Below are 24,528 nucleotides of genomic sequence, written 5' to 3' on the forward strand. Positions count from 1 at the left end.
GCTCTCTGAGGCCTTGGGCCCTCTGTTCCCCCACGTCCAGCCTCCAAGGGGAGAGGGGGTCCCCCCTTAGGACTCTCAGAGAGAGGCAGGTCTTGGGAGCTGTGATTGGGAGCACAGAGCCAAGATCTGGGAGACAGCTTGGTTCACGTTCAGAGGCGGCTCTGCCCTTAACAGATGTGTGAACTTAAACGGGCCCCTTGACTTCTCTGGGTTGTAAGTTTTTCTTCTGCAGAATAGGTGATCTTGACCTGGAGGTTATGAGGATCATGGGAGACGGTGAGTGTGAGAGGCGTTGAGGTTCCTACATGTGGCCCCCTCCTTGGGACCAGGCTACAATGGGCACCCTCTCTTCAAGGGCACCCTTGTGCCCCGTCTTTACTGGGGGCTCTACAAGGTTGGCATCAGTGGTCTCCCACCCCACAGATTCAGGTTTGCGTATATATCCACCAGTCGGTGGCCAAGAAGTGTGTCGAGTACCTAGCCGAGCTGGCCCGTCACAACTACGTGACCCCCAAGAGCTACCTAGAGCTGCTTAATATTTTCTCCATCCTAATTGGGCAGAAGAAACAGGAGCTGAAAACTGCCAAGAACCGCATGAAGAGTGGTCTTGACAAGGTGGGCCAGGGTGGGGCTTTGTGGGCAATGGCTAGCAGCCCATGGTTCTGCGTATTCTGGCTTAGCCCTGACCTGGGGAGGCCCAGCCCACCCTCTCAGTCAGCAGCCTGCAGTGTTTAAATGGGTAGCTTCCTCCCTTACCAAATGAACAAGGGCAAGGCCAAAGCAGGTCACCCCACAGATTTTCAGGGGACTGCTCCCTTCCTCTAGGGCTCGCTGGGCAGCAGGCCACAGCCTCTCACTCATGAGTGAGGGCCAGGCAGCCCTGCAGGACCCTCTCCCCAGTCCCCTCCATGCCCGGCTCTCTTTCTGGTACCGTCACACCCGATTTCCTCTCTGTGTCCCCCATCCACCAGCTGCTGCGTACTTCCGAGGACGTGGCCAAGATGCAGGAGGAGCTAGAGATGATGCGGCCCCTGCTGGAAGAGGCTGCCAAGGACACCTTGCTGACCATGGAGCAGATCAAGGTGGGGGGTGCTCCCTGGTCCTCTTCCCTGATCTCTGACCATGTCTGAGGATGCTAGGGGTCCCCACGCACCATGAGGTCGCTGGCTGCCTGACCTCTGCAGGTTGCTTAGCTTCTCAGTGCCTGTTTTCCTTAGTCAGTAGTCCTTTGTTTATTCAACGAGAGTTTGCTTGGAACCTCTTCTCTGCCAGGCCCTGCACCGGGCAGGGGGTATGGTGAAGAGCAGGACAGGCAACCCAAACCCTGATAATCACAACAGGGACAGAGTGGCAGGCCACCGCACACAGCAGCCACCCCCAGGCGTGAAGCTGATCATAGAGGCTATGTGCACCATGAAGGGCATTAAGCCCAAGTCTCCCTCTGAGTCTCCATGAGATCCCCGAGTTTGAGGGCCAGCTGTGTACAGCAGACATCTCAGATTCACAAGTTCATTAGGACAGCTTCCTGGTAGAAGTAGTCACCTCCTGCTCTGCAAAGTCAGTGTATCGAAGATGTTTCCAGCAGATGGAAAGAACATGATGTGGGGGAGCACCTTTCTCTGTCTTGCCTGTGGATGTCCTGAGGGCTTAGGGGGTCCTTCCCTGAAGGGCAGTTGTGCTCAAGCATGTAAAGCCCTGAGCCCCACGCTGGGCCCACCATGAGCACTTGGAATGGGCTTCTCACATTCCCGGAGCTCCGAGAGGGCCCCTGGAGAAGGGGGCATCCCTGCTCTCATTTCCCTTGACCCCGGGGAGACTGAGATGCAGGGAGGAGAAAGGGGGGGACACACCTGTCCCCGACACGCCAGCAGCTGGGCCCTCCCTTTCTTTGGCCCCCAGGTGGACACAACCATTGCTCAGGAGACCCGGAATTCGGTGCGAGCAGAGGAGGCCAAGGCCAATGAGAAGGCAAGGAAGGCACAAGCTATTGCTGACGATGCCCAGAAGGATCTGGATGAGGCGCTGCCTGCCTTGGACGCAGCCCTGGCCAGCCTGCGCAACCTCAACAAGAATGATGTGACCGAGGTGGGTGGCCAGGCGGCTCCCGAAGTTCCCCCTTGGCATCTGTCCCTGTGCCTCTGGCCCCCAGGCCCTCTCTCTCCACGTCGCTTGGGGGTCACGTGCTGAGAGGTGTGGGTAGAACTAGGGCTCAAAGCCAGCTGTCTGCCCTTACCTCCTTGCGCCAGCCCCCATGGCCCAGACGGGCACATGGAGGGCTTTGGGTCCTGAGAAGTGAGCATCTAGGACCTCATGGTCAGGCCTGGGTGAGGGGGAGCAGAAGGAACCACAGGCTGAGGCAGACCTCGGGGGACAGCCAGGCATGGCCTTTGTGGTCGTAGGAACTGTGTTGGTGGGGTCCACCCTGTCTGACAGCTGTCCCTGCCCAGGGGTATCCAGGCAGTGATGGGTCTCCCCTTCCCCACTCTCGGCCTGACCCGCAGGTCCGGGCCATGCAGCGACCACCCCCAGGCGTGAAGCTGGTCATAGAGGCTATGTGCATCATGAAGGGCATCAAGCCCAAGAAGGTGCCTGGAGAGAGGCCTGGCTCCAAAGTGGATGACTACTGGGAGCCGGGCAAGGGGCTGCTGCAGGACCCTGGGCGCTTCCTCGACAGCCTCTTCAAGTTTGACAAGGTAAGTGTGCCGGGCACAAAGCGAGCAGGCCCGTGAGTGAGGCAGGGAAGCAGGCAGAGAAGCCTGCCCCCCCCCCCCCCCCCCCCCCCCCGGAAGTGTAGGGCTCTCTGTCCTGTCTCCCTTCACCTGAACACACGTAGCCCTGTGGCCACACATAGCTGACTGGGACCATATCCTGGCCCCAGAGGAGCTCTCTGGCTGGTCACCCCAAAGCTGTGCAGCCTGGAGATCCCCTCTTGTGCCCTTTCCTTCCTAGGACCCCCATGGCCTTGGCCTAGACTTGCACTGTCTATGCAGCCTCAGCTGAGGCTCCACTTCTTCTGTCTGTCCCTGGGTTTCTCTGTCTGCTGTCTGTCTGGGGCTCTCAGTATCCACGGTCGTGTTCTTTCTTGGGGGCTGCTTCATGGTTAGGTCAGCCTGGAGCCCACCACCCTCTTAGGGGACCTTCTTCAGCCCAGAAATTGGGTAGGGGACAATTGCCTGTGCACCCGCACCACCGCCCTCCCCGAAGCCATGAGGCCGTGCAGGGCCGCAGACCCCCCAGGCCATGCTGGGAGGGTGGAGATAATGACTCATAGGTAGCAGGGCCCCCACAGACTTCCCCATTCTTCCTCCTCCACTTCCATCAGTCTAGAAACCAGAGGCCAATTCAGCCCAAATCAGGAGTGCTCATGGCCAGTGCTCAGGCTCCCTGGTCCCAGGCTCTGAGCTCTGGGAGTTCATGAACAATGCAGATTCCTGGGCTCATCCTGAACTACATGGTCAGACTCTCACGGGGGGGGTCGGGAACTCTGGGGGTGTGATGAGCTCTCAGGGTGAGAATTAATACCCTTGAACGTGAGCCTGGTTGGGCATCAGAATCACTCGCTGGTCTCCACACCTCTCAGGAAGCAGCCCTTGTTGCTAAGTGAGTTTTTAATGGGACCTGCACATTACCAGACCTTGAGACTGCACAGTTTCTTGTGGACAAAGTCTCTAATCGTATTATCTGAAATCCTGGATCCTTTCTGGACTGTGTTTATTCCCTGAGGAAGACACCTGTATTGAAGCCTACACAGAGCAGGGGGCTCAGAGCACGAGCAGGGTGTTCCTCAGCAGGCCCCGCCACCGCTTCCTTGCTGTAAACAGCCCCCTGATGCCCCTGGTTCCCCCCGCAGGACAACATCGGGGAGGCAGTGATCAAAGCCATCCAGCCATACATTGACAATGAGGAGTTCCAGCCGGCTGCGATTGCCAAGGTGTCCAAGGCCTGCACCTCCATCTGCCAGTGGGTGCGCGCCATGCACAAGTACCACTTCGTGGCGAAGGCAGTGGAGCCCAAGCGGGTGAGGCCTGGGTCCAGCTTGGGGGCCGGGGGGGGGGCAGGGGAGGAAGGGGGTCTCTCCTGGGGCCGCTCCACAAGCTGGCCCTGGGCCCTGTGCCTGCAGCAAGCCCTGCGGGAGGCCCAGGACGACCTCGAAGTGACACAGAGGATCCTGGAGGAGGCCAAGCAGCGTCTGAGTGAGGTGGAGGACGGCATTGCCACAATGCAGACCAAGTACCGGGAATGCATCACCAAGAAAGAGGAGCTGGAGCTGAAGTGTGAGCAGTGCGAGCAGCGGCTGGGCCGGGCGGACAAGGTCAGCACGTCCTGCGGGGAGGGCCTGTGGGCTGCGAGCGTCTGGCGGGGGGTGGGGGTACAGGTCCTGCACCCCCTTCCCCAGCCCCTGGCCCGGCCAACCGCAGCCCACCCCCTGGGGCCGCCTCTGCAGCTCATCAACGGGCTGTCGGATGAGAAGGTGCGCTGGCAGGAGACCGTGGAGAACCTGGAGCATATGCTTGGCAACATCTCCGGTGACTTGCTGGTGGCTGCTGGCTTTGTGGCCTACCTGGGCCCCTTCACGGTGAGGAGCCTTCCAGCCCTCCCTGTGACAGCCTCACCCCCACAAGGGGCAGCCTGCAGGGCGGCTCTTCCCTCACGCACTCACTCAGCTTCTCCGCCGTCCCATCCGAACCAGGTGCTGTTCCAGGCACGGAAACAGCCAGGAAACCCGCCCTGGCGGGGCTAGCCTTCTAGTGGGAAACCTGAGCTCGCACTTGCATGCTTGCTGGGTGCATCTCACTTGGTCCTCACAGCCTCCTTGACAGGCGGGCCTGTTGTCATCACGCCTGTTTCACAGAGGAGGGGCTGAGGTTTATGGAGGCCAAAGAAGTCACCCAAAGTGGGACCTGAGTGCAAGTGTCTGACTCCACGTCTGAGCTCTACCTCTGTGTACAACTACTGAGTGCTGGGGGACTGGGGGTGGGGGGTGGGAGGGGTGGGGTGGCCCTGAGTCTGGCATCTCCCCAGGGCCAGTACCGCACAGTGCTCTACGACCACTGGGTCAAGCAGCTCATAAGACACAAGGTCCCTCACACTTCTGAGCCCACGCTCATCGGGACGCTGGGAAACCCTGTGAAGATCCGCTCGTGGCAGGTGCCTACCTGGGAAGGGGGAGGGCTGGAGTGACTGGGCTGAGCCAGGAGCCTCCTGCTTCCCCCCCACCCTCTTTCCTGGGCCTGCTCAGAGATGACTCCCCCGAACCTGCCTGGGCCCAGCAAGAGGCTGTGGGTAGGAGAGGAGCGAGCTGAACACGGTGTGGCACAGATCTAGGTAACTGGGGGCTGAGAATTCAAGGGGTGCTTATCAGAGTGGGCTGGGGTAGGAGAGCAGCATCCAGGGTGAGGTTAAGAAAGTTTTCCCCAAAAAAGTCAGATTTGAGCTAGACCCTAAAGGACGGGTAAAGTTGGCTCGGGCAGAAAACCCAGAGGCTTTTGGCAGAGGCCAAGGGAGAGCATAGGCCAGGGTACTGATGGCCTGTGGGCTCTGCGGAGATGGCCTGACTGAGGGGGGACTCAGTAGGCAAGAGGGCAGAGAGGCCAGAGAAGGAGGGTGTTGGGATCCAGCCGAGGAGCAGGAGAGAGTAGGGGGCCCTGTGGGCTGACACCTGTGCCCACTGTCACCTGCCCCTACCTCCACAGGGGAGCCGTAAGGAGAGGGAAGAGATAGCCAAGCATGAAGCTGGGAGTAGCTAGCACCCCAGCTGACCCTGCTTGTGTGACAACCCTGACCCAGTCTGGTACCTGATGCCCCACAGATTGCTGGCCTCCCCAACGACACACTGTCAGTGGAGAATGGGGTCATCAACCAGTTCTCCCAGCGCTGGACCCACTTCATCGACCCTCAGGGCCAGGCCAACAAATGGATCAAGAACATGGTGAGCCCACCTGCCTGGTGCCGCCACCCCTTGCAGCCGGGCTTAGCAGATGCAGGGACAGGAGCTGAGCCCCGGGCAGGCTGGCAGCTCCCACAGCCCCCACTCGCCCCCTCTGCCCACAGGAGAAGGACAGTGGGCTGGATGTGTTCAAGCTGAGTGACCGAGACTTCCTGCGCAGCATGGAAAATGCCATCCGCTTTGGCAAGCCCTGCCTTCTGGAGAATGTGGGCGAGGAGCTGGACCCAGCCCTGGAACCTGTGCTGCTCAAGCAGGTGGGCCTGCAGCAGCAGGGGAGTGGGGGCAGCCTGTCAGGCTGGACAGGGGACAGGGCAGCCCCCATTCACTGCCTCCCCAGTGAAGCCCGGGCCACAGCGCTTGCCCATCCCACCCACTGTAGACATACAAGCAGCAGGGGAACACAGTGCTGAAGCTAGGGGACACGGTGATCCCCTACCATGAGGACTTCAGGATGTATATCACCACCAAGCTGCCCAACCCACACTACACACCTGAGATCTCCACTAAACTCACCCTCATCAACTTCACCCTGTCGCCCAGGTAAGCCCCCATGCCCCAGACCCAGAGCATCAGCTCTGCCTGGCTGCCTCTCGCCCACCCCCAGGCCAAGACTCCATGGGTCTTTCCCAGAGTCTCCAGCAGCTTCTTCCAAGGTGCTCTGGTGCCCCAGGTCTTTCTAGCACCTCCACCAGCTCCCCTTACTTGCCACCATTTCCAGTTAAGAATCCCCACCCCCAAGATCAAGAGCCCTTGATCATTGGTCAGGACCCCTCAGCCTCCCTGGTCAACATAGCCCCATCTTGTCTGGGTACCCTTCCCCCACAGCTCAGCCCTTGCCAGCCCCTTGTGCACTCACCCCCAGAGCTGTCCCGGAGCCCTGAGTCAGGCACACCCTGACACCCTGCACCCAAGCCCTGTTTCCTGCCTTGCTACCGTGAGCAAGTGCCAGGCTAATGGGTACACTTTGCTGGCCACCCGCACAGAGCCCACAGGCCTACTCCACACTCAGGCCCTCATGTCAGTGGCCACTATGAACCTCTCCACAGACAAGGTGGTGAAAGGCCTATCCCCTGCCCGTCACCCAGGCCCCTCCTGCCGAGATGAAGTTTTTCAGCGACCCCAGCAACTCACATATTGAACCACCTGACCCCTTCTGGGATTCCAGGTTGCCACCTGGGGTCTCACTGAGAACTGGTCACTCTGCAGGCAGGCTCTGCTTCAGCCCTGCAGCCCAAGATAGAGGCCAGACCTCCCAGGCTGCCACTGGAAGGGGTGCTGGGCTCTCAGAGCCCTGGGGGCACAGGTAGATAGGTGAGCAGGCTCAAGGCTGACCCTCTGGAGCCTACCAGGTGTTACAGACATGCTGCCCCTTCCCCTGGCAGTGGCCTAGAGGACCAGCTGTTGGGCCAGGTAGTGGCCGAGGAGCGGCCAGACCTGGAGGAAGCCAAGAACCAGCTGATTGTCAGTAATGCCAAGATGCGCCAGGAGCTGAAGGACATCGAAGACCAGATCCTGTACAGGCTCAGTTCCTCCGAAGGCAACCCTGTGGATGACATGGAGCTCATCAAGGTGCTAGAGGCTTCCAAGATGAAGGCTGCTGAGATCCAGGTCAGCAATGGCCTGTCCGTGCCTGTGACTCCTGCCTCTACCCACCCCCCGACCAGCCCCAGGCCTGACCCCTGTCCCCACCCATGTTGCCTGCCATCCTCCACCAGCCGACCTGGGCCTGACCACCTCTTCCCTGCTGCACCTCCAGGCCAAAGTCAGGATCGCAGAGCAGACGGAGAAGGACATTGACCTCACGCGCATGGAGTACATTCCCGTGGCCGTCCGCACCCAGATCCTTTTCTTCTGTGTGTCTGACCTGGCCAACGTGGACCCCATGTACCAGTACTCCCTGGAGTGGTTTCTCAGCATCTTCCTCACGGGCATCGCCAACTCGGAGAGGGCAGGTAGCCCCGCTGTGCGTGCACATGGACACAGATGCTGGGCTTCCAGCCTGGCACAGATGTGACACAGGGGGACACATATCCACAGGGGGCACGCATATGTAAACTTGCACATTCTCTCAGATCGGGCATAACAACACACCCCCCTCCCTACCCTCCTCACAGCCCCTTTACTGGCAACTCCATAGGCCCCAAAGGGAGGCCCAGATGGCCCCCGTGGCTGTGGGGCAGACTGGCTGGCCTGGGCCGAGCCCCGGGGATCTTGCTCCCCTCACCCCTCCCCACGCACTGCCGTCTCCTCCCTGCCGTGCAGACAACCTGAAGAAGCGTATCGCCAACATCAACCGCCACCTGACCTACAACCTCTACAGCAACGTCTGCCGCAGCCTCTTTGAGAAGCACAAGCTGATGTTTGCCTTCCTGCTGTGTGTCCGTATCATGATGAATGAGGACAAGATCGACCAGGTACGTGAGCAGAGAGGCAACCAGCTGGCTGGGCCGGTGACCCAGGACAGATGGCCCGAGGAGGTGCCCTGTGGCAGGGCCTGGGAGAGCAGGGTAAAGGGAAAGAGAGGGCCAGGCGTGAGGGCACAGCGAGAGCAAAGCGGTAGAGGCCTCAGGAAACAGTCCTTACTTAAAACAGCCAGAGGACCCTGGGTTCACTGTGGCCCCCACTGTCCTGTGAGCACAGCCTTCTCGGAGCCAAGTGAGCAGAGACTGTCCTGAGCCTCCCAGCTCGTGCTCTCATGAGCCCCAGGCATTTGCCGAGTGTTGGAAATCTCTGCGGAGAGAGTGAGCGTTACCGCATTACAGCTACTAGGGCTGAGCCCTATCTGTGTGCAGGTGCCAGGCTAACGGGTCTGTTCTTACCTAACCCCCCAAAACCCTTGGGAAGCAGCTGAGATTCTCATCCTTCCTACTTTCCAAAATGAGGAGACTGAGGCTCAGAGAGGTCACACCCTCTGCCTAAGGACACACAGCCAGAAAAATGTGGAACGAGGACACTAACCCAGACCGGTCTGACTGCCAGCCCCAGGGAGGACTCCGTTTCTCTGGCTGAGGGTGGTAGTGGGGGGGGCCATTGCTGGCTAGGGTGCCAGAGGCAGGTCACGGGGCCTGGGCACTAGGCTCCCCCTGTCCCCTGCCAGGGTGAGTGGCGCTACCTCCTGTCCGGAGGCTCCATCCAGGTCATGACTGAGAACCCGGCGCCTGACTGGCTGTCAGACCGGGCCTGGCGAGATATCCTGGCACTCTCAAACCTGCCAACCTTCTCCTCTTTTGCTGAAGACTTCCCAAAGCACCTCTCAGAATTCCAATCCATCTTTGACAGCCTTGAGCCCCACCGGTGAGCTGTGCCCCAGGGGGTCGCAGGGTGGGCACACGTAGGGGTGAGACCCCAGGGACACACCTGCCCAGGAGGTTTCTCTGAGGAGCCACGCAGGGGTGCCCTGCAGCTGTGGCTACATCCCTTTGTGCCCCGGGCCATGTACCCTGCAGGCACTCCACTCTCCCCAGCCATCCAGCCGGCAGAGTCCCTAGGGCCAGTGCCCTCCCACAGGTCAGCTCTCAGGGGGACATGGGCACTGTTGCAGGGAGCCCTTGCCTGGCATCTGGGATAAGTACCTGGACCAGTTCCAGAAGCTGCTGGTTCTCCGCTGCCTGCGTGGGGACAAGGTTACCAACGCCATGCAGGATTTCGTGGCCACCAACCTGGAGCCACGCTTCATTGAGCCCCAGGCAAGTGCCATCAGCCGGAGCCTTGGAGTAATCCCTACCTCTGGGTCCCCGGGGGCCTGGCTGCACCTGGACAGATCATTTTGCAGCCGTGGTCAGGCTGGGACTCCTAACCACACCCTCCAAAGGCTCTGGGAGGTTCCAGGCCCCACCGGGAAGCCTCTCTGGAAGCCTCAGGACCCCCTGCCTTGCCTTGGTCCCTCTGCCCTACCTCAGCCCCAGGTGACCCAGCATATCTCCCTGACCTGCAGGCAGCCAACCTGTCAGTGGTGTTCAAAGACTCCAGTTCCACCACGCCCCTCATCTTTGTGCTGTCGCCTGGCACTGACCCTGCTGCCGACCTCTACAAGTTTGCCGAAGAGATGAAGTTCTCCAAGAAGCTCTCTGCCATCTCCCTGGGCCAGGGCCAGGTAAGGACCGGGTGGGCAGGGGTGGAGGTCTGGAGGCTGGGCCGGTTGGCACCTCGCCACTCAGCACTCCCACCCCCACAGGGCCCTCGGGCAGAAGCCATGATGCGCAGCTCCATAGAGAGGGGCAAGTGGGTCTTCTTCCAGAACTGCCACCTGGCACCGAGCTGGATGCCAGCCCTGGAGCACCTCATTGAGCACATCAACCCCGATAAGGTGTGCTGCCCCACCTGCCACAGACCCAGTGGCCTCCTTCACTGAAGGGACTACCGACATGTCCGTCCAGGCCTGACGAGGCTGAATGAGACCGTCCCACAGAGCCCCCAGCCCAGCCTGGGCACACAGCACTCAGGAAGTGATATATGAAACAAGCCTCAACTAGATTTATCTTCTCAGCGGCTCCTCACGTTACTGCTACCAGTGGTGATGTGACTTGCCCACGTCCACCCAGCATAGACTGGTGATGCTGAGACTTGCCAAAGCCCATATTCTTTTTTTTCCCCCTTGGGGTGGGGTTGGGGGGCAGAGGGAGAGAGAGAGAGAGAATCCCATGCAGGCTCCAGGCCCAGCACAGAGACAATGCGGGGCTCGATCTCATGACCCTGAGACCATGACCTGATAAAACCGATATTCTTTTTTTTTTTTAAGATTTTATTTATTTATTTGTCAGAGAGAGAGAGCACAAGCAGAGGGAGTAGCAGGCAGAGTAAGAAGCAGGCTCCCTGCTGAGCAGGGAGCCCGATGTGGGACTTGATCCCAGGACCCCGGGATCATGACCTGAGCTGAAGGCAGACGCTTGACCGACTGAGCCACCCAGGCGCCCCAAAACCGATATTCTTAATCAGTGGTCTGCGTAACCTGGCCTGGCCCAGCCCACCCAGGGGGAGGGTCAAGCTGCCGGTGGCCCAGGGAACCTGGTGTGGGGCAGCCACCAGGTGTGGGTCCCCATGCTCACATGGTACGTGGCCACCAGGTGCACCGGGACTTCCGCCTGTGGCTCACCAGCCTGCCCAGCAACAAGTTCCCAGTGTCCATCCTGCAGAATGGCTCCAAGATGACCATTGAGCCGCCACGTGGCGTCAAGGCCAACCTGCTCAAGTCTTACAGCAGCCTGAGCGACGACTTCCTCAACTCCTGCCACAAGGTGAAGCGCAGGGGTGAACGCTCCCCGTCCCCCCCTCACTGCCTCGGCCTGGGCCCGCCCCTCACTTCCTGCCCCCTGCCCCCTGCCTCTGGCAGGTGATGGAGTTCAAGTCCCTGCTGCTATCTCTGTGCCTGTTCCATGGGAATGCACTGGAGCGCCGCAAGTTTGGGCCCCTGGGCTTCAACATCCCCTACGAATTCACCGACGGGGACCTGCGCATCTGTATCAGCCAGCTCAAGATGTTCCTGGATGAGTATGACGACATCCCCTACAAGGTGGGCCGGGGACAGGCTGGGGCGGGGCGCTGGGCGCTTGTGGCGGCCCTCACCCACCCACCCCATAGGTCCTCAAGTACACGGCCGGGGAGATCAACTACGGGGGCCGTGTCACGGATGACTGGGACCGTCGCTGCATCATGAACATCCTGGAGGACTACTACAGCCCCTCCGTGCTCTTCCATGATCACAGCTACAGTGCCTCGGGCATCTACCGCCAGATCCAGCCTACCTACGACCTCAACGTGAGCGTGCCCCCCAGCGGCTGTGGGCAGCCAGCCAGGCCGGGTTGCAGGGGTGCCATGAACACCTGGGAGCTGAATGAGAGGAGGCGTGGCCCCGGCACCCCAGCAGCTGCTTTTCATGGATTACTCCATCCCACAAAAGAGAGCCCCAGGGAGGGAGGCGGACCCAGTCCCTGCCCCTTGGAGCTCGGGCTCTGTCTCTGTGGGGAGAGGTGACGTCTGGCCGCTCAGCTGCTGCCTGAGTGTAATTCAGTCGAGGCAGGGCAGCCTCTCCAAGGGTCCCAGAGGATATGGTGCTTCGGCTAAGATGTGTGCAGGGAGACTGCAGGGCCGGGGTGGGTGTCGGAGTGTGGGTCATCATTGTAAGGAGGGGAGCGTCACTGATTGGAGAGGCTGAATGAAGGAGCCGGGGGTGGGGGGCAGGATGCCAGCAGGCAGAGGGCTGGGAGGGAAGAGAAGGCTCCCCACACCGCGCCCCAGAAGCCATGCAGCCCTAAGAAGAGGGAGATGCATAAGGGTTACAAGTCGGGGAGGCAAGTGGGAGTTCTGCCCAATTGGAGGACCCCCCACAGGCTGGGGGTAGAGCGAGGTTTCAGTTGTGGCCCTCCTACTCTCTAGGGCTACCTCTCCTACATCAAAGGCCTCCCTCTCAATGACATGCCTGAGATCTTTGGCCTGCACGACAATGCCAACATCACCTTCGCCCAGAATGAGACTTATGGCCTGCTCGGTGCCATCATCCGGCTGCAGCCCAAATCATCCTCTGTGGGCGGCCAGGGCCGGGAGGAGGTAGGTGGCCGCAGGGGAAAGGGGCACACGTGTTGGGCAGGGCCAGTCTCCCACCATGCCTCCTGCTTCGCCGTGGGAAGGAACTCTGTGCATGTGGAATCCTGCAAGAATTAAGGGGTGCTGGCCCTGATACCCCTGCGTGTATCCCTTTGCCCCCACAGATAGTGGAGGATGTGGCCCACAATATTCTGCTCCAGATTCCTGAGCCCGTCAACTTGCAGCTGGTGATGTCCAAGTACCCTGTGCTGTATGAGGAGTCGATGAACACAGTGCTAGTACAGGAGGTCATTCGGTAACCCCCCGGCCACCCCCAGCCCTGAGTTATTACGGAGAGTTATTATTATAGAGAAGTGTCAGCAACAGCTCTTCTGGGCCAGGCGCCATGCCATGTCTCTGCTCTAACACAGCTACATTTTACTGTTCCCACTTCACAGATGAGTGAACCAAGGCCCCAAACGGTGAAGTGACCTAAGGTTACATGTTTGCTAAGGAGCAGAGCTGAGATCAGTACCTAGGCTGCCCGACTCAGCTCCATGCTCTTAGCCCCCACGTGTGGGCCATTGTTTTTCTGTCTATGACCTGCACGTGGGGGTACAGATACTGCTGTAGCACCCCCAGCCATGCTTGCTTCCTTGCCTCTGGCCCCGTAGGTACAACCGGCTGCTGCAGGTGATCACAGAGACGCTGCGAGACCTGCTCAAGGCACTCAAGGGGCTGGTGGTGATGTCCTCACAGCTGGAGCTGATGGCCACCAGCCTGTACAACAACATTGTGCCTGAGCTCTGGAACGCTAAGGCCTACCCGTCGCTCAAGCCACTGTCCTCATGGGTCATGGACCTGACGCAGCGCCTGGACTTCCTGCAGGCCTGGATCCAAGGGGGCATCCCAGCTGTCTTCTGGATCAGCGGCTTCTTCTTCCCCCAGGCCTTCCTGACAGGCACGCTGCAGAACTTTGCCCGCAAGTCTGTCATCTCCATTGACACCATCTCATTTGATTTCAAGGTTTGCACACAGCCAAAGTCAGGCCAGCGTCAGGCTGGAGTATGGCCTGGGTCAGGCCCCCATTATTTACAGGGGCCAGGCAGGAAGGGCGCCGAGGCCACAGCTGGCTGGGTGTCCTGAGTGGGTCTTGGGGGGCAGGGAAAACCAAGCCAGAAGTAGCTGTGAGCCCCCAGGAAATCCCTAGGGGCTGGGCATAGACTGCAGGCTGCCAACTAAAATGGTGGGTGAGTGGGTTGCCTGGGTGGCTCAGTTGGTTAAGCGTCGTCTGTCTTTGGCTCAGGTCACGATCCCGGGATCCTGGGATCAAGCCCCGCGTCAGGCTCCCTGATCAGTGGGGAGTCTGTTTCTCCCTCTCCCTCTGCCCCTCACCCTGCTCGTGTTCTATCTCTCGTTCTCAAACAAAAGTCTTAGAAAAACAGATAAATAAAACAAAATAAAATGGTGGGCGAGCAGTGGGCAGGTGGGCAGGACTCTCAGGAGGGAGTTTGTGCCTCCTGACCCAAGTCCACGTGTGCGGGCATGTCTGTGTGCCCACCACAGGTAATGCAGCAGTCAGTGTCAGAGCTCAAGAAAAGGCCCAGTGAGGGGTGCTACATCCATGGACTGTTCCTGGAAGGTGCCCGCTGGGACCCTGCAGCCTTCCAGCTGGCTGAATCTCGGCCCAAGGAGCTATACACAGAGATGGCTGTTATCTGGCTCCTGCCGACGCAGAACCGCAAGATCCAGAACGAGGACTTCTACCTGTGCCCCATCTACAAGACGCTGACCCGAGCGGGTATGGGCCCAGGGTGCAGAACGTGCACCATGGGTGGGGCCCAGGACTAGGCCAGCCTAACTGGTCAGATTAGCTGAACAGGATGGCTGACAGAGGCCAGTCAGCCCTCCTGAGAGTGAGCAGGCCAGGCCAGAGCTGGACCACCAGCAGGCAGGGAGAGTAATGCCCAGAGCTTGGGCTCAGTCTGTGATAAGTGGCCCCTGAGCTCCCCATCCTCTTGCCTCCCTCAGCAGACCCACCTGGGTCTTGGGAGCCCCAGTATGCTAATGAAGGTTCAGAGGGGTAAGGGAGACCTGGCAGGGAGGTGGGACTGCGCCGGGTCCAACAGGGAATGAGCAGTGGCCCCAACTCTCCCATTCCTGTCCTCAACTGTCAGTGTGATAACCCTGGGCAGGCCTGAGCCTTGGCCGGACCCATTCACCAGGCAGGTTTCCTCTCGGGTCAGGGCCCCTGCTTGTCACCGTCTGAATCTGCTGAGTGCATTGTCTTTACCCTGTTCCTACTCGTGACAGACAACCCCTCCCTTCTTGTCTGCTCCAGGAACACTATCGACCACAGGCCACTCCACCAACTACATCATTGCTGTGGAGCTCCCCTCCAATCAGCCCCAGCGACACTGGATAAAGCGTGGTGTGGCCCTTATCTGTGCCCTGGACTACTAGACTCGGGACAGAAGAGTTGGGGGCATTAAAGCCGTTTTCTAAGCAGTCCAGCTGGGTCCCCGCTGCTCATGTCTATGCCCCTCCACAGGATTCCTGCCAGGGCAGCGGTGGGGGTGAGGGGCTGCGGCAGCCTCAGGAGTGAATGTGCTTAGCAGCTTTGGCCTGCTGGACCTGTCCAAATGCAACAAGCGTAGAGCTGCGCCCTCCAAGGGGACCCCTCCAGGGGCAGTGCGCCTGGTGAGACTAGAGGCTACCTTGCCTCTTCAGCCCAGAGCCCTGGCATCTGTTCAGGTAGCAAGGCCATCAGAACCGGATGAAAGCCAGGTCTCTCTCCTCCCAAAGTGTCCTCTTCAGGTTCCACAGCCCACCCAAAGCCCCTCCTCAGCTCAGGTCCTAAACCCTGGGTCTAGGGTCCCAAGAATCTCTGCCCCAGAAGGATGGATGCCTGAGAATGCATACTTCTCACCCCTCTGGTCACAGGCTCTTGGGCCCAGGTTTGGTTAGGTCCTCCCTCCTACCACAGCCTAGCCTATAAATCTTTGGCCAGCAACCACAGGACAGTTCATTTCTTAGGAGAGTTTTATTCACTGATCCAATATTTACAGGGGCCAGAGAAGTCAGGCTGTGCTCAGCACAGAGGTGGCTTCTACACTGGCCAGCCATCCCCTGCCCCAGTCACTATGTACAGATAAGGGGCCTGCTTAGATCACCTTCAAAGCCATCTGGCAGAGTCCCTGGGGCTCTGTTTGGGGCCCGAGCTCCAGAGACAGTGCTGGGCCCACTGCCCCTTGGCATTAGGCCCTCGGGGAACACGGGGGCTCCAGCTGGTTGTCTTAGTCCTGCTGCCCTCCACCCTGAGCGCCCTGCAGAGGCTGAAGAAGCTGGCGTGGCACGGAGAGCCAAGTGGAGTCAGCTTCCTGCAAGCAGCCCTGTCTCTGCTATCCCTAAGAGGAGGGAGACATGGTTAATACTGAGGGGCGGGGCAGGGGCTCCTCTGAAGCCCAGGCTTCAGGGTCAGAGCGCAGGAGCCCAAGGCAGGCCCATTGCCAGGGCTACAACACTGAAGGCAAAGAGCCCAGAGCCTTGCTGCAGAGAGCAGTCTTGACAAGCATGGCTGAAGCCAGGGCGGGAGTTTACAGGCCAATAAACAGCTTGAATACTTCTCTCTGCTCAGGCCGTGGGACCCCAGTGGGCTGCTCATTCCACCCCTACTAGGACACCCCGCTCCCAATCCAGCCCAGCAGCCGGGTCCCTGAGTTTGGAGCTCTCCCGGGAGGAAGAACAGACCTGGCTTCCTCACAACAGGGACGACTGGTGGCTGGGGCTAGAGTGCGGGGCCCAAATGCCCACCCAGGCCCCCAGCTGGGACCCTGCAGTCATGACTCCAGCATGACGCAGGGACCTGGGCCCACCAGGATGACAAGTGTTGGAAAGAACGCAGTCAGGAAGCTGGCTTATGTCAACACAGTGGTGGCAAGATGGGTCAGAGCCCAGAAAAATAGACGTCTTTGTAGGTAAAATATATACTCTACTGCCGAGGCGGAAAGGCCAGGTCCTGCCACTCCACAGCCGGCTGTGGAGGAAGCCGCAGCACCTCACTGTGCCCCAGCTCCAGCTGCTGCTTCCAGAGCACTATGGGGCTGCCCTGCCCTGCCCGGCCCTGGGGCACAGTGCACGGGCTCCAGCCTGGCTCCCGCTGCCAGGGGCTGAGCTCTCTGGCTGGAACTTTACAGTAATACTGGGAAGAGGGGGAGTGGGGCGGGGAAGGGGCCCCTGCGGGGGCCATGCGGCAAGAGCGGCTGCAGAGTACGGGCCAGCAGTCCTCACTGGCGCTTGGCCTTGTAAGGGCGTGAGCGTTTCCGCCGGTCAGGCTTCCGCTGCTTGTGGAGCCGGCCGATGCTGACCCCTTGGCGCCGCCGCACCGAGATGTTCTGTTCCACCAGGTTGGCCAGCATGCCTGCAAAGAGGCCAAGGCCCTTGAACAGGTGGCTGGATGCACAGCAGCCACCTGCTCCATGGGCCACAGCCTCAGGCCAGGAGCTGAGGCTCTCCCGGCCCTCCCTGGGCCCCCCGGTCTGCCAAGCCCCAAGATAGGCCTGAGGGACATGGCCCTCGGCAGGGCATATGCCAGGGTAGCTGCGGCGCTAAGTGCCCTCACCTTCCTGGGCCAGCATGGAGATGAAGGTGCAGATGAACTCATCATAGTTGTGGGTCCTCCTCTGGTCGTCGATCTGCGGGAGAGAAGGATGAGAGCACCATAGCCCAGCTCCCCGGAGCAGCCACCAGCTGGCCTCGGGAGGTCCCACGTCTGGGAAGACAGGGGCAGAGGACCAGCCACTGGAGGGATGACCCACCTTGAACTTCTTCCTCTTCTCCACCTCTTCCTTGAGGCAGGCCTCATAGTTTGCGATCTCTGCCTCCACACACTTCAGCAGTGCCAGCAACTCCTGCCAAAATCCCGCAATGCAGCCCTGAGGAGGGCTGGCCAGCATCCCAGTTCCCCCACCAGGAGGCAGCTGGAGGCAAGGACGAGCAGCCAGCGTCCACAGAGCCTACCAAGGCCTCGACAGCTCCCCAACCCAGACAGGCTTCCTGGCGCCTGGCTTCCGCCATGCACCTTTACGCCAGAACCCGCAGGCCCCAGCCCCGGGGGGCAGTGCCGCAGGCCCCTCCCTCTGGCCAGATTAGAAGAGCAAGCCACAAAGGGACTCACCTTGGGAGAGTACTTCTCTCCGCTCAAGGGCTCACCAGGCCTGGCCAAGCCAGGCTTCTCTCTGCTGTCCACAGCCTCCGCTACCTCCTTCTCTTCCGGGCTGCTGGACCCCTGGCTGCCTTGGCTTGGTCTGCTGCTGGGGGAGGAGCCCTTCCCACCCTCTGGGAAGAGAAGGCATGAGAAGACCCCTCAGAGTGCAGGCCACTTGGCAGTCACTTGGCCACACCCCGCTCTCCCCCAGTGCACCAAGCGGCCAGTGAGCCAGTCCCGGGCGCACCTGTCAGTGCCAGGGGGCTCAGCACCCCGTCCTCAGCCAGGTGCAGCAGGCCCGTGCTGACGACAGGACCCAGGTCGCGTACAGCGCGATTGTAGCGGATGCAGTCAACACGCAGCAGGCCGTCATCCTCTCCGAAAAGCACCTTGGAGATGTGGGAGGTGACCGGGCTGGAGGGCCGCGTCGGGTTGGCTGAGCGAATGGGCGACCGCAGCGGTGAGTTGAAAGCGCTGCCAATCTCGGAGGCCGTGTCAGTGCTCTCGTTGCTGGGGGTGGGCGAGGGCTGTGAGTGTGTGGGGGCCGCCACGGCCGGGCTGGCCGCCCCGCTACTTGTCTTGATGGACAGAGGAATCGAGAGGTCTTTCTGGGACTCTTTGAGCTTCTCAGCCAAGACGTTGATGGTGTTGGGCTGCAGCACTGACAGCTGCCCATCCCCAGAGCCGCTCAGTGGCCCCGGCTTCCCTGGGCCCTTCCGCTTGTACCTGGGGGTCGGGGGTGCCGAGGAGAGGTGAGCCAAGGGAAGGGGCCAGGTGACCCCGCCCAGCAGTGCCCAGAACAGCCCTGGATGCGTCCTGGCCCCCAGGGACTGATGCTGCGGCTCCTCACACTGGGCCCAGCAGCCTGACCTGGCCGTGCTGAGCCTGGCTCCCTAAACTCCAAAAGCCACAGCCACATACTCTCAAAGGCCACCTCTATGCCAGCTGCCTCACTCTGGCCTTCTGACAATGCCATGCCCTGACAGGGCTGCACCCCGCCCCATCTCCTCCATCCCTGCTTCATCCAATCCTTTGAGGCCTAGCCGAAAGGCCACCTCCCAACAGGACAGGCCTTGTTATCTGGGTAAATGTCTTCAACACTCCCCCAAGGCCTCCTGGAGTCCTGGGGACCAGGGATCTGGAGTCAGCCCTGGCATGCCAGCCTCCCCCAGGTGCTCAGTGTTCTACGCTCTGGGCAACCTCAGACATGGGTTGGAATAGTCAAGATAGGATCTGCAGCACTCGAGCCTCTAGCCTTCCAGAGCCGGGGCTGACCGGATGGCAGAGTTGGTGTTCTGCACGTCGTCTTCCTCATCATCCTCATAGTCGTCCTCATCGTCGGAGTACTGCTGGGGGGGGCGGATGGGGACTCGGCTGCGGCCCACACCTGCTGCCAGGTCTTCCTCCTCCTGAGGCAGAGACCGAGGGCAGCCGTAAGCAGGGACCAGTCGGCCCGGGCTGGACCCAGCTCTCACGGCCAGAAAACCAACACGGCTCTCCAGGTCGAGTCCACCGAACCCCAGGTGTTCCGAGCCCACCCGTGACTCCTGGGGAGGCTGCTGCCCACCTAAAGACAAACTGAGCACCCTGAAACATGTGCCTTTATTTTGCCAGCAAAACCTAAATCATTGAGTGGTACCGGGAACATGCCCTAAACATCCTGCCCCACTGCTGTGTGAGTGGACTGAAAGTTGGGAGTTCTCTCTGCCTCTCTAAGCCCCTGTGGGGGCTTCTTGGGTAGCAGAGAGACTTGGCCACCTAGGCGGTACAGGATGAACACCAAGGAACCACCTAAGGAAACGGCTTGTTGCAGCCTCTCAAGAAAGTACCAGAGGGGCTTGGGCAAGGATGTTCCCAGCTCACCTGCATGGGGGACTTGGCATAGTTGTGATTGTCCAGAAAGGCCGGCAGCCGCTGAACAATGGGAGTGGGGTTGGGAGGAACCCCGTTGAGGCTGCTCCCGGGAGGCTTCACCACCAGCTTGGGTTTGCTGGGAGGGCTGTGGGTTGGGGCTTGGGGGCATGAACCAGCCACCTCCTCCACACCATCTGAGAGGACAAGGAGCACAGGCGGGACCTTCAGCCAGATCCCCAAGAAAACCTGTCCCCAGCCCACCATCTCCCCAGACATAGCACAGCTCCCTCCTCCCTTGCCAGAGAAGAACAGATGCACTAGCTAACGGGATGAGAGCCCGCAAGCTCTAGGTCATGGGCCCACAGCAAGACGAAAGATGAGATGGAAAAAGGGAGGGAGGGAGACAGAAGCAGAAAAAAAGAAGCCTCTTAAGAAAACCAAAAAGGGAGTATCTATTATAGAGAAGGTTCAGGAACTGTGGTGATGTCAGCCCTTTACAGGTACCTTTCTTTAGGGGATGACTGCTCTCCCGCCATGATCCGAGGGGAGAGGGCTGCAGGCACCAGGGCCTCAGGCCTCCCATAGGAGCCTCTGAACCTCTGCCCAAGTGTATCCATACAAAAAGACCTGCTCTGCTTGGGCCTCTCAGCTCAAGCTCTGAGGCCAAGGGGAGGCGCCAAGATCCCTGGTACCTGTGTGAGTGGCCTCAGAGGCAGCTGCGGCCCTGCTTCCCTCCAGCGCCAGGGGAGACTTGCTGCTGGCTGGTTTGGACTCCTCGGGCAGCTGTGGCTCCTGAGACTTGTGGGTCTGAATCAGCTCTGGCTGTGTTACCCTAATCAGCTAAAAACAGAATCCAAGGCTCACAGTCGTGAAAGCAGACCCAGCCGCTCGCTTGGATAGCAGAGGGCCTTGGTTCTACCCACTCGCTCACAAGGAAATACAACAGCTGAACCCAAGCCTCCTTTTAGAAGCGATTGCCCCTCTCCACCCCAAGTCCCAGCTTTCCCACAAGGAAAGCAAAGGAAAGGAATGGTCAGGTGAAGCTCAACAGATCCATAATAAAGAGTGACCTGGGAATCAGAGACCACGCCCCAGTGGGGGGAAGAGGGATGGCGGGAAGGGTCCCCACCTGCTGCAGGGCCTCCAGTACTGTCTGACGGTTCACCTTCAGCACATGCAGCCTGGCCTCATACTTGATCCTGCGGTCGGGCACCACCGCCATCAGGTTGAAGCGGATGTCATGGTAGGGCTCCCTGCAGTCACAGCCGCAGCCGTGAGAGCAGCTCCCGCCCAGCACCGCCATCAGGTTGGAACAAACAATCTGGCAAGGCCCCCCGCAGTCACAACTGCAGCCACAGGCACAGGCCCCGCCCCGCCCGGCGGGCAGCAGCCAGTAATGCACGCCAGGCAGCTGAGTGCCAGGCAGCTGAGCGGGTGCCTTCCAACGACCTGCGTGAGGGGCCTATCAGCAAGTGAGCCAGCACGTCTGGGCCACCTAGGGCTCCACCAAGGCCTGCCCCTCCCCAGCCTGTCCCAAAGCAGGCCATAGGCAGCCTGGGCGGGAAATAGGGCAAAGGAGTTGGAAGCCCAAGATCTAAGCTTGACCTGGCCAGATTCATCATGTGGCCTTGCACGAGTCATCTGACCCCTCTGCTTTCCCTTTTCTGTGTCCTTCCCAACAGGGGCACAGCTCCAGAGGGAAGGGCAAGCCCAGAGCCCTTACCCTGCGGTGGCGAGGCCGATTCGCTCCATGATGACCCGCCGGGCCTTGTCTGTCCACTCCTCATCCTCCCCCCAGGGCCCTAGGGAAGACCAAGATGAGGCGTCAGCAGGTGGGAAGCCCTGAGTTTGGGCAGGCCAGGAGTGGGAAGGAAGATGGAGAGGTGGTCAGGTAGTACGGTGCAGGGTGCCATCCAGCCAGAGATGGATGCCCTCAACACCACCCCCCTGCCACTGGGTCCCCAAACACCTGAGGACCCTGAGCCCTAGCTCCCTAGAAGGTAAGCAGAAAACCCCAATGGGTCCCTACCATGGTCAATGGGGTAGACCTTCAGCCCATCCAGCTCGAAAAGCCGTCCCGTGATAGGCACATAGCTGACAAAGTGGAATGCCTCCATTGTCCGCACGGCACTAAGGCCATTCTGCTTCTCGGGGAGGTGGCGTGGCTCAGGCCTGGGGAAGGACATACTCAGGGCCCAGAATGGGACAATCCTTCCCCCCCTGCCCCCACTCCCATCAGCTCCCACAGCTCCCACACACCTGGCATGGCTATTATGTGCCTTGGCCAACTCTGGGGCATTGCCAATCGCATATCCTTTGCTCTAGAGAAGGAAATAAGACATCAAAACAATTTCTCAGGTGGGCCTCTGGGCAGGAAGCAAAGCTCTAGAGAGAAGGCCTGGAGGCATTCCAGGAACCTGAAGCAGCATAGATGGATTTTCCTGAAAGGTTAGTAAGGACAGAAAAGAACTCCGGAGCCCCAGAAGGATGGAGTTAGTCTTGCACGGTAATGAGTGGACACTGGAGAGCAACGTGGCCTGATACAGACCTGACAAAGAAATTCCTAACATAGTGTCACTTAAGGAATGTTCCTTTCCTCCTTAGGTCTTTCCTGACAATTGAGCTTAAAATTTAAGGGTCAAACATAAGGTAAATCATTTGAAAGAAAAGGGCCTCATAGTATCATATGCCATATGGTAGCATCACAAGTAGGCCTGGGAGTCAGATCTGCCCAGCAAGCTGTGAGCCAGGATTGAGGGACTGCGCACGGCCTACCTCAGGGCTGAAGCCTTTGGTGAAGTCCTTCATGCGACTCAGTGTAGGCCCCAGGTCCACATTGCTGCAGTTCAGGAGAACGCTCAGCAGGGCATGAGTGGCACAAGAGTTGGGGATCAGCTGTGAAACCCAAGAACAGTCACTCATACACAGCATACCTACCCCAAGCCATACTCACTGAGAACGGGGACCCAGAGAGGGGCAGTCCTATCTGAACAACAAAACTCATCAGCTCTCCTCATCTCCACCCAACATTTGTTCATTCAACTAAATACCCACCAGATGTCTGGGGACATGCAGAGGGGACTCAACACCAGCCTGCTCTAAAGATACACCCTTTTGTAATGAACGAAGAGCTCAGTTCCTTCTGCCAGGGGACTTCTCTAACCGCCACTCCTGGTATCTGCCTATCTCCTCCTCCTGCCTTCCCTCACTTCCACTTCCCAGCAAAGACAATGGCAGCATCCCACCCTCCAGACGCACACAGAGCCCAGCAGACCTGATGGGCAAAGAACATGTTATTCACAATATCATCATCAATCACAGACGTATCATCCACCAAGGTAGACACCTTGCGACGGGATCGGCGTTCTTCGATCCATTTGAACAGGAAGATGAATCCATACACTGGGCTGGGGAAAGTAAGGGGCAAAGCTAAACCAGCCAAGTGGGGGAAGGCAATCAGCATCCCCTTTCTTTTCCTGCCTATTCCCCCCGCACTGTGTTACAACTCAGGTGCCCTTTCCGTGATCCCACCTCTACCCTCACTTCTTTCCAACAATGCCTAAATTGGCCCTGAGCCCTCACACCCAGAAGCCAGAGTCAAGCATCTGGCTGTGATGCTCCGGAATACCCCATGTCCTCATGAAGTCTAAGGTTTTTGGAGAAGAGATGAAAAGCTGGAGTCCACGGCCCACGACAAGGTGGGAACAGAAGGTAAGGAAAGAAAAAAAAACTCTGATCGAGGAATTTAAACACTAATTCTCACTGTGAACCCCAAGGCCTGGGCCCCAGTGCAGTGAAGAAACCAAATGAACACCTAGATCAGTCCCTTTTTTCCTAGAAGATAAAAACAGACCTCTCAGTTCATGCACTGTAGTCACTCCACACTTCTATTCTGCAGAACGACCAAGACCCCGAGGCTGGTCACCCTAGAGGGGCCTTGTCAGATGCCACACACCAACCAATCAATACAAGACCTTTGTGAAGGGATTAAAGCCACCGGCACACGAGTACATGAAAACTGTAATTAATAAATCACAGCAGGCACTGTGTGACCTGGGTCAAGAGAAGGGGCTGCCTTCCTGCTACAAGACCAGAAAAGGCAGCTGAACTGTACTCCAAAGGATGGTTAGATTTGTACAGGGGGAAAGGGATTACTACATAAAGGGAAGTGCTGAAGGAAGACTGGGAGAAAACAAAAATATCAGCTTAATGAGGAGGGCACCCAAAGATCAGGGATGCTTCCATGTATGAGATTTTATAACTTGGGATTCCTACACTACCTCCCTTGAGGGGCACTCCTCTCCTGGCCCTCCCCTTGCCCTCCGGGTGTAAGGGAAGGCCCTGGCACCAAGCCACTCACCCCTGACATTTGCTCTGAAGGTCATAGATCTCCTCCACCTGCACCCCTTTGACACCTGCGATCGGGGAAGGAAAGAAGTCGGGAAGGGCAGCCCCAGGCTGTAGAGCGAGGGCACAGGAATGGGCCCCCACAGCCCGGATCCGGCGGGTAGGAAAGGCTCTTACCGAAATCTTCCACCAGGAGGGTGAAGAGGCCTGGGTGGGGCGACAAGAGGAGCAAGTGGTGGTCAGGCGGGCGAGTTTCGGGCCCACCCGGCCTCCCCAACCCCCGGCCCGCCCAGCACCCTCCTCACCAGGGTCGCTCTCCAGCTCCAGCCAGCCCTTATTCATCTTCCCGCGGGGCGGCCCCTCAGCGCCATGTCCAGGCCCTCCCGACCCACCGCCGCCCGCGCCGGGAGCCCCCGCCGCCCCGGGGCCCCTAGCCCCACACACAGACAACGGGCCCAGTTGGCGTCACCCGCCCGCGCCGGCGACACTACGTCACCACGGCGCGACGTTCTCCGCCCCGCCTCTGGGCTTGTCTTGCGCGGGATCGATTCTCGAGGTCCGGGCGCTCGCGTGAGAGGGCGGGGCGAGGGGAAGGGGCGGGGCGAGGGCGGTGCTGGGCGCACGCCGCGCAAGAGGAAAAGGCGGGGCGGGGGCG

At 59.5% G+C, this 24,528-nt stretch overlaps 2 protein-coding genes across 4 annotated transcripts in view; one reads left to right on the top strand and one right to left on the bottom strand.

Annotated features, from left to right (window-relative positions):
* The window catches only part of DNAH1 (dynein axonemal heavy chain 1), a 76,048-nt gene extending 61,071 nt beyond the window's left edge, over window positions 1-14,977 (top strand). Inside the window, exons 53-78 of the mRNA XM_025885755.2 lie at window positions 424-615; window positions 972-1,082; window positions 1,900-2,085; window positions 2,502-2,693; window positions 3,851-4,018; window positions 4,121-4,312; window positions 4,445-4,576; window positions 5,023-5,148; window positions 5,810-5,929; window positions 6,052-6,201; window positions 6,327-6,487; window positions 7,330-7,555; window positions 7,704-7,899; window positions 8,210-8,361; window positions 9,045-9,241; window positions 9,489-9,637; window positions 9,886-10,040; window positions 10,122-10,253; window positions 11,011-11,181; window positions 11,277-11,456; window positions 11,525-11,701; window positions 12,320-12,490; window positions 12,652-12,782; window positions 13,141-13,492; window positions 14,033-14,267; window positions 14,808-14,977. Coding sequence (XP_025741540.2) covers window positions 424-615; window positions 972-1,082; window positions 1,900-2,085; window positions 2,502-2,693; window positions 3,851-4,018; window positions 4,121-4,312; window positions 4,445-4,576; window positions 5,023-5,148; window positions 5,810-5,929; window positions 6,052-6,201; window positions 6,327-6,487; window positions 7,330-7,555; window positions 7,704-7,899; window positions 8,210-8,361; window positions 9,045-9,241; window positions 9,489-9,637; window positions 9,886-10,040; window positions 10,122-10,253; window positions 11,011-11,181; window positions 11,277-11,456; window positions 11,525-11,701; window positions 12,320-12,490; window positions 12,652-12,782; window positions 13,141-13,492; window positions 14,033-14,267; window positions 14,808-14,929 — 4,476 coding nt within the window. The 3' untranslated portion in view covers window positions 14,930-14,977. The remainder of the gene's footprint in view (window positions 1-423; window positions 616-971; window positions 1,083-1,899; window positions 2,086-2,501; window positions 2,694-3,850; window positions 4,019-4,120; window positions 4,313-4,444; window positions 4,577-5,022; window positions 5,149-5,809; window positions 5,930-6,051; window positions 6,202-6,326; window positions 6,488-7,329; window positions 7,556-7,703; window positions 7,900-8,209; window positions 8,362-9,044; window positions 9,242-9,488; window positions 9,638-9,885; window positions 10,041-10,121; window positions 10,254-11,010; window positions 11,182-11,276; window positions 11,457-11,524; window positions 11,702-12,319; window positions 12,491-12,651; window positions 12,783-13,140; window positions 13,493-14,032; window positions 14,268-14,807) is intronic.
* Window positions 14,978-15,490: 513 nt separating this feature from the next.
* On the bottom strand, window positions 15,491-24,364 carry BAP1 (BRCA1 associated deubiquitinase 1). 3 transcript variants are annotated; one of them, XM_073901315.1, is made up of 17 exons: window positions 24,179-24,364; window positions 24,051-24,080; window positions 23,887-23,941; window positions 22,873-22,933; window positions 22,302-22,421; window positions 21,786-21,847; window positions 21,556-21,698; window positions 21,250-21,328; window positions 20,656-20,779; window positions 20,219-20,366; window positions 19,536-19,720; window positions 18,948-19,081; window positions 17,920-18,398; window positions 17,643-17,803; window positions 17,284-17,376; window positions 17,088-17,160; window positions 15,491-16,886 (listed from the first exon to the last, which is right to left on the bottom strand). In XM_073901315.1, exons 1-17 carry the CDS (start codon window positions 24,213-24,215, stop codon window positions 16,753-16,755), a joined length of 2,118 nt encoding a protein of 705 aa, XP_073757416.1. In that variant the 5' UTR covers window positions 24,216-24,364; the 3' UTR covers window positions 15,491-16,752. The 3 variants fall into 3 exon arrangements, with proteins under 3 accessions (XP_073757416.1, XP_025741228.1, XP_025741227.1); XM_025885443.2 differs by having other exon boundaries at window positions 20,656-20,725; window positions 22,801-22,933; window positions 24,179-24,363; XM_025885442.2 differs by having other exon boundaries at window positions 22,801-22,933; window positions 24,179-24,362.
* Window positions 24,365-24,528: the final 164 nt, after the last annotated feature.

This window comes from Callorhinus ursinus, unplaced genomic scaffold (assembly GCF_003265705.2).
Source record: "Callorhinus ursinus isolate GAN/ISIS: 27379988/994484 unplaced genomic scaffold, GSC_fseal_2.0 scaffold15, whole genome shotgun sequence".
Lineage (NCBI taxonomy): Eukaryota > Metazoa > Chordata > Mammalia > Carnivora > Otariidae > Callorhinus > Callorhinus ursinus.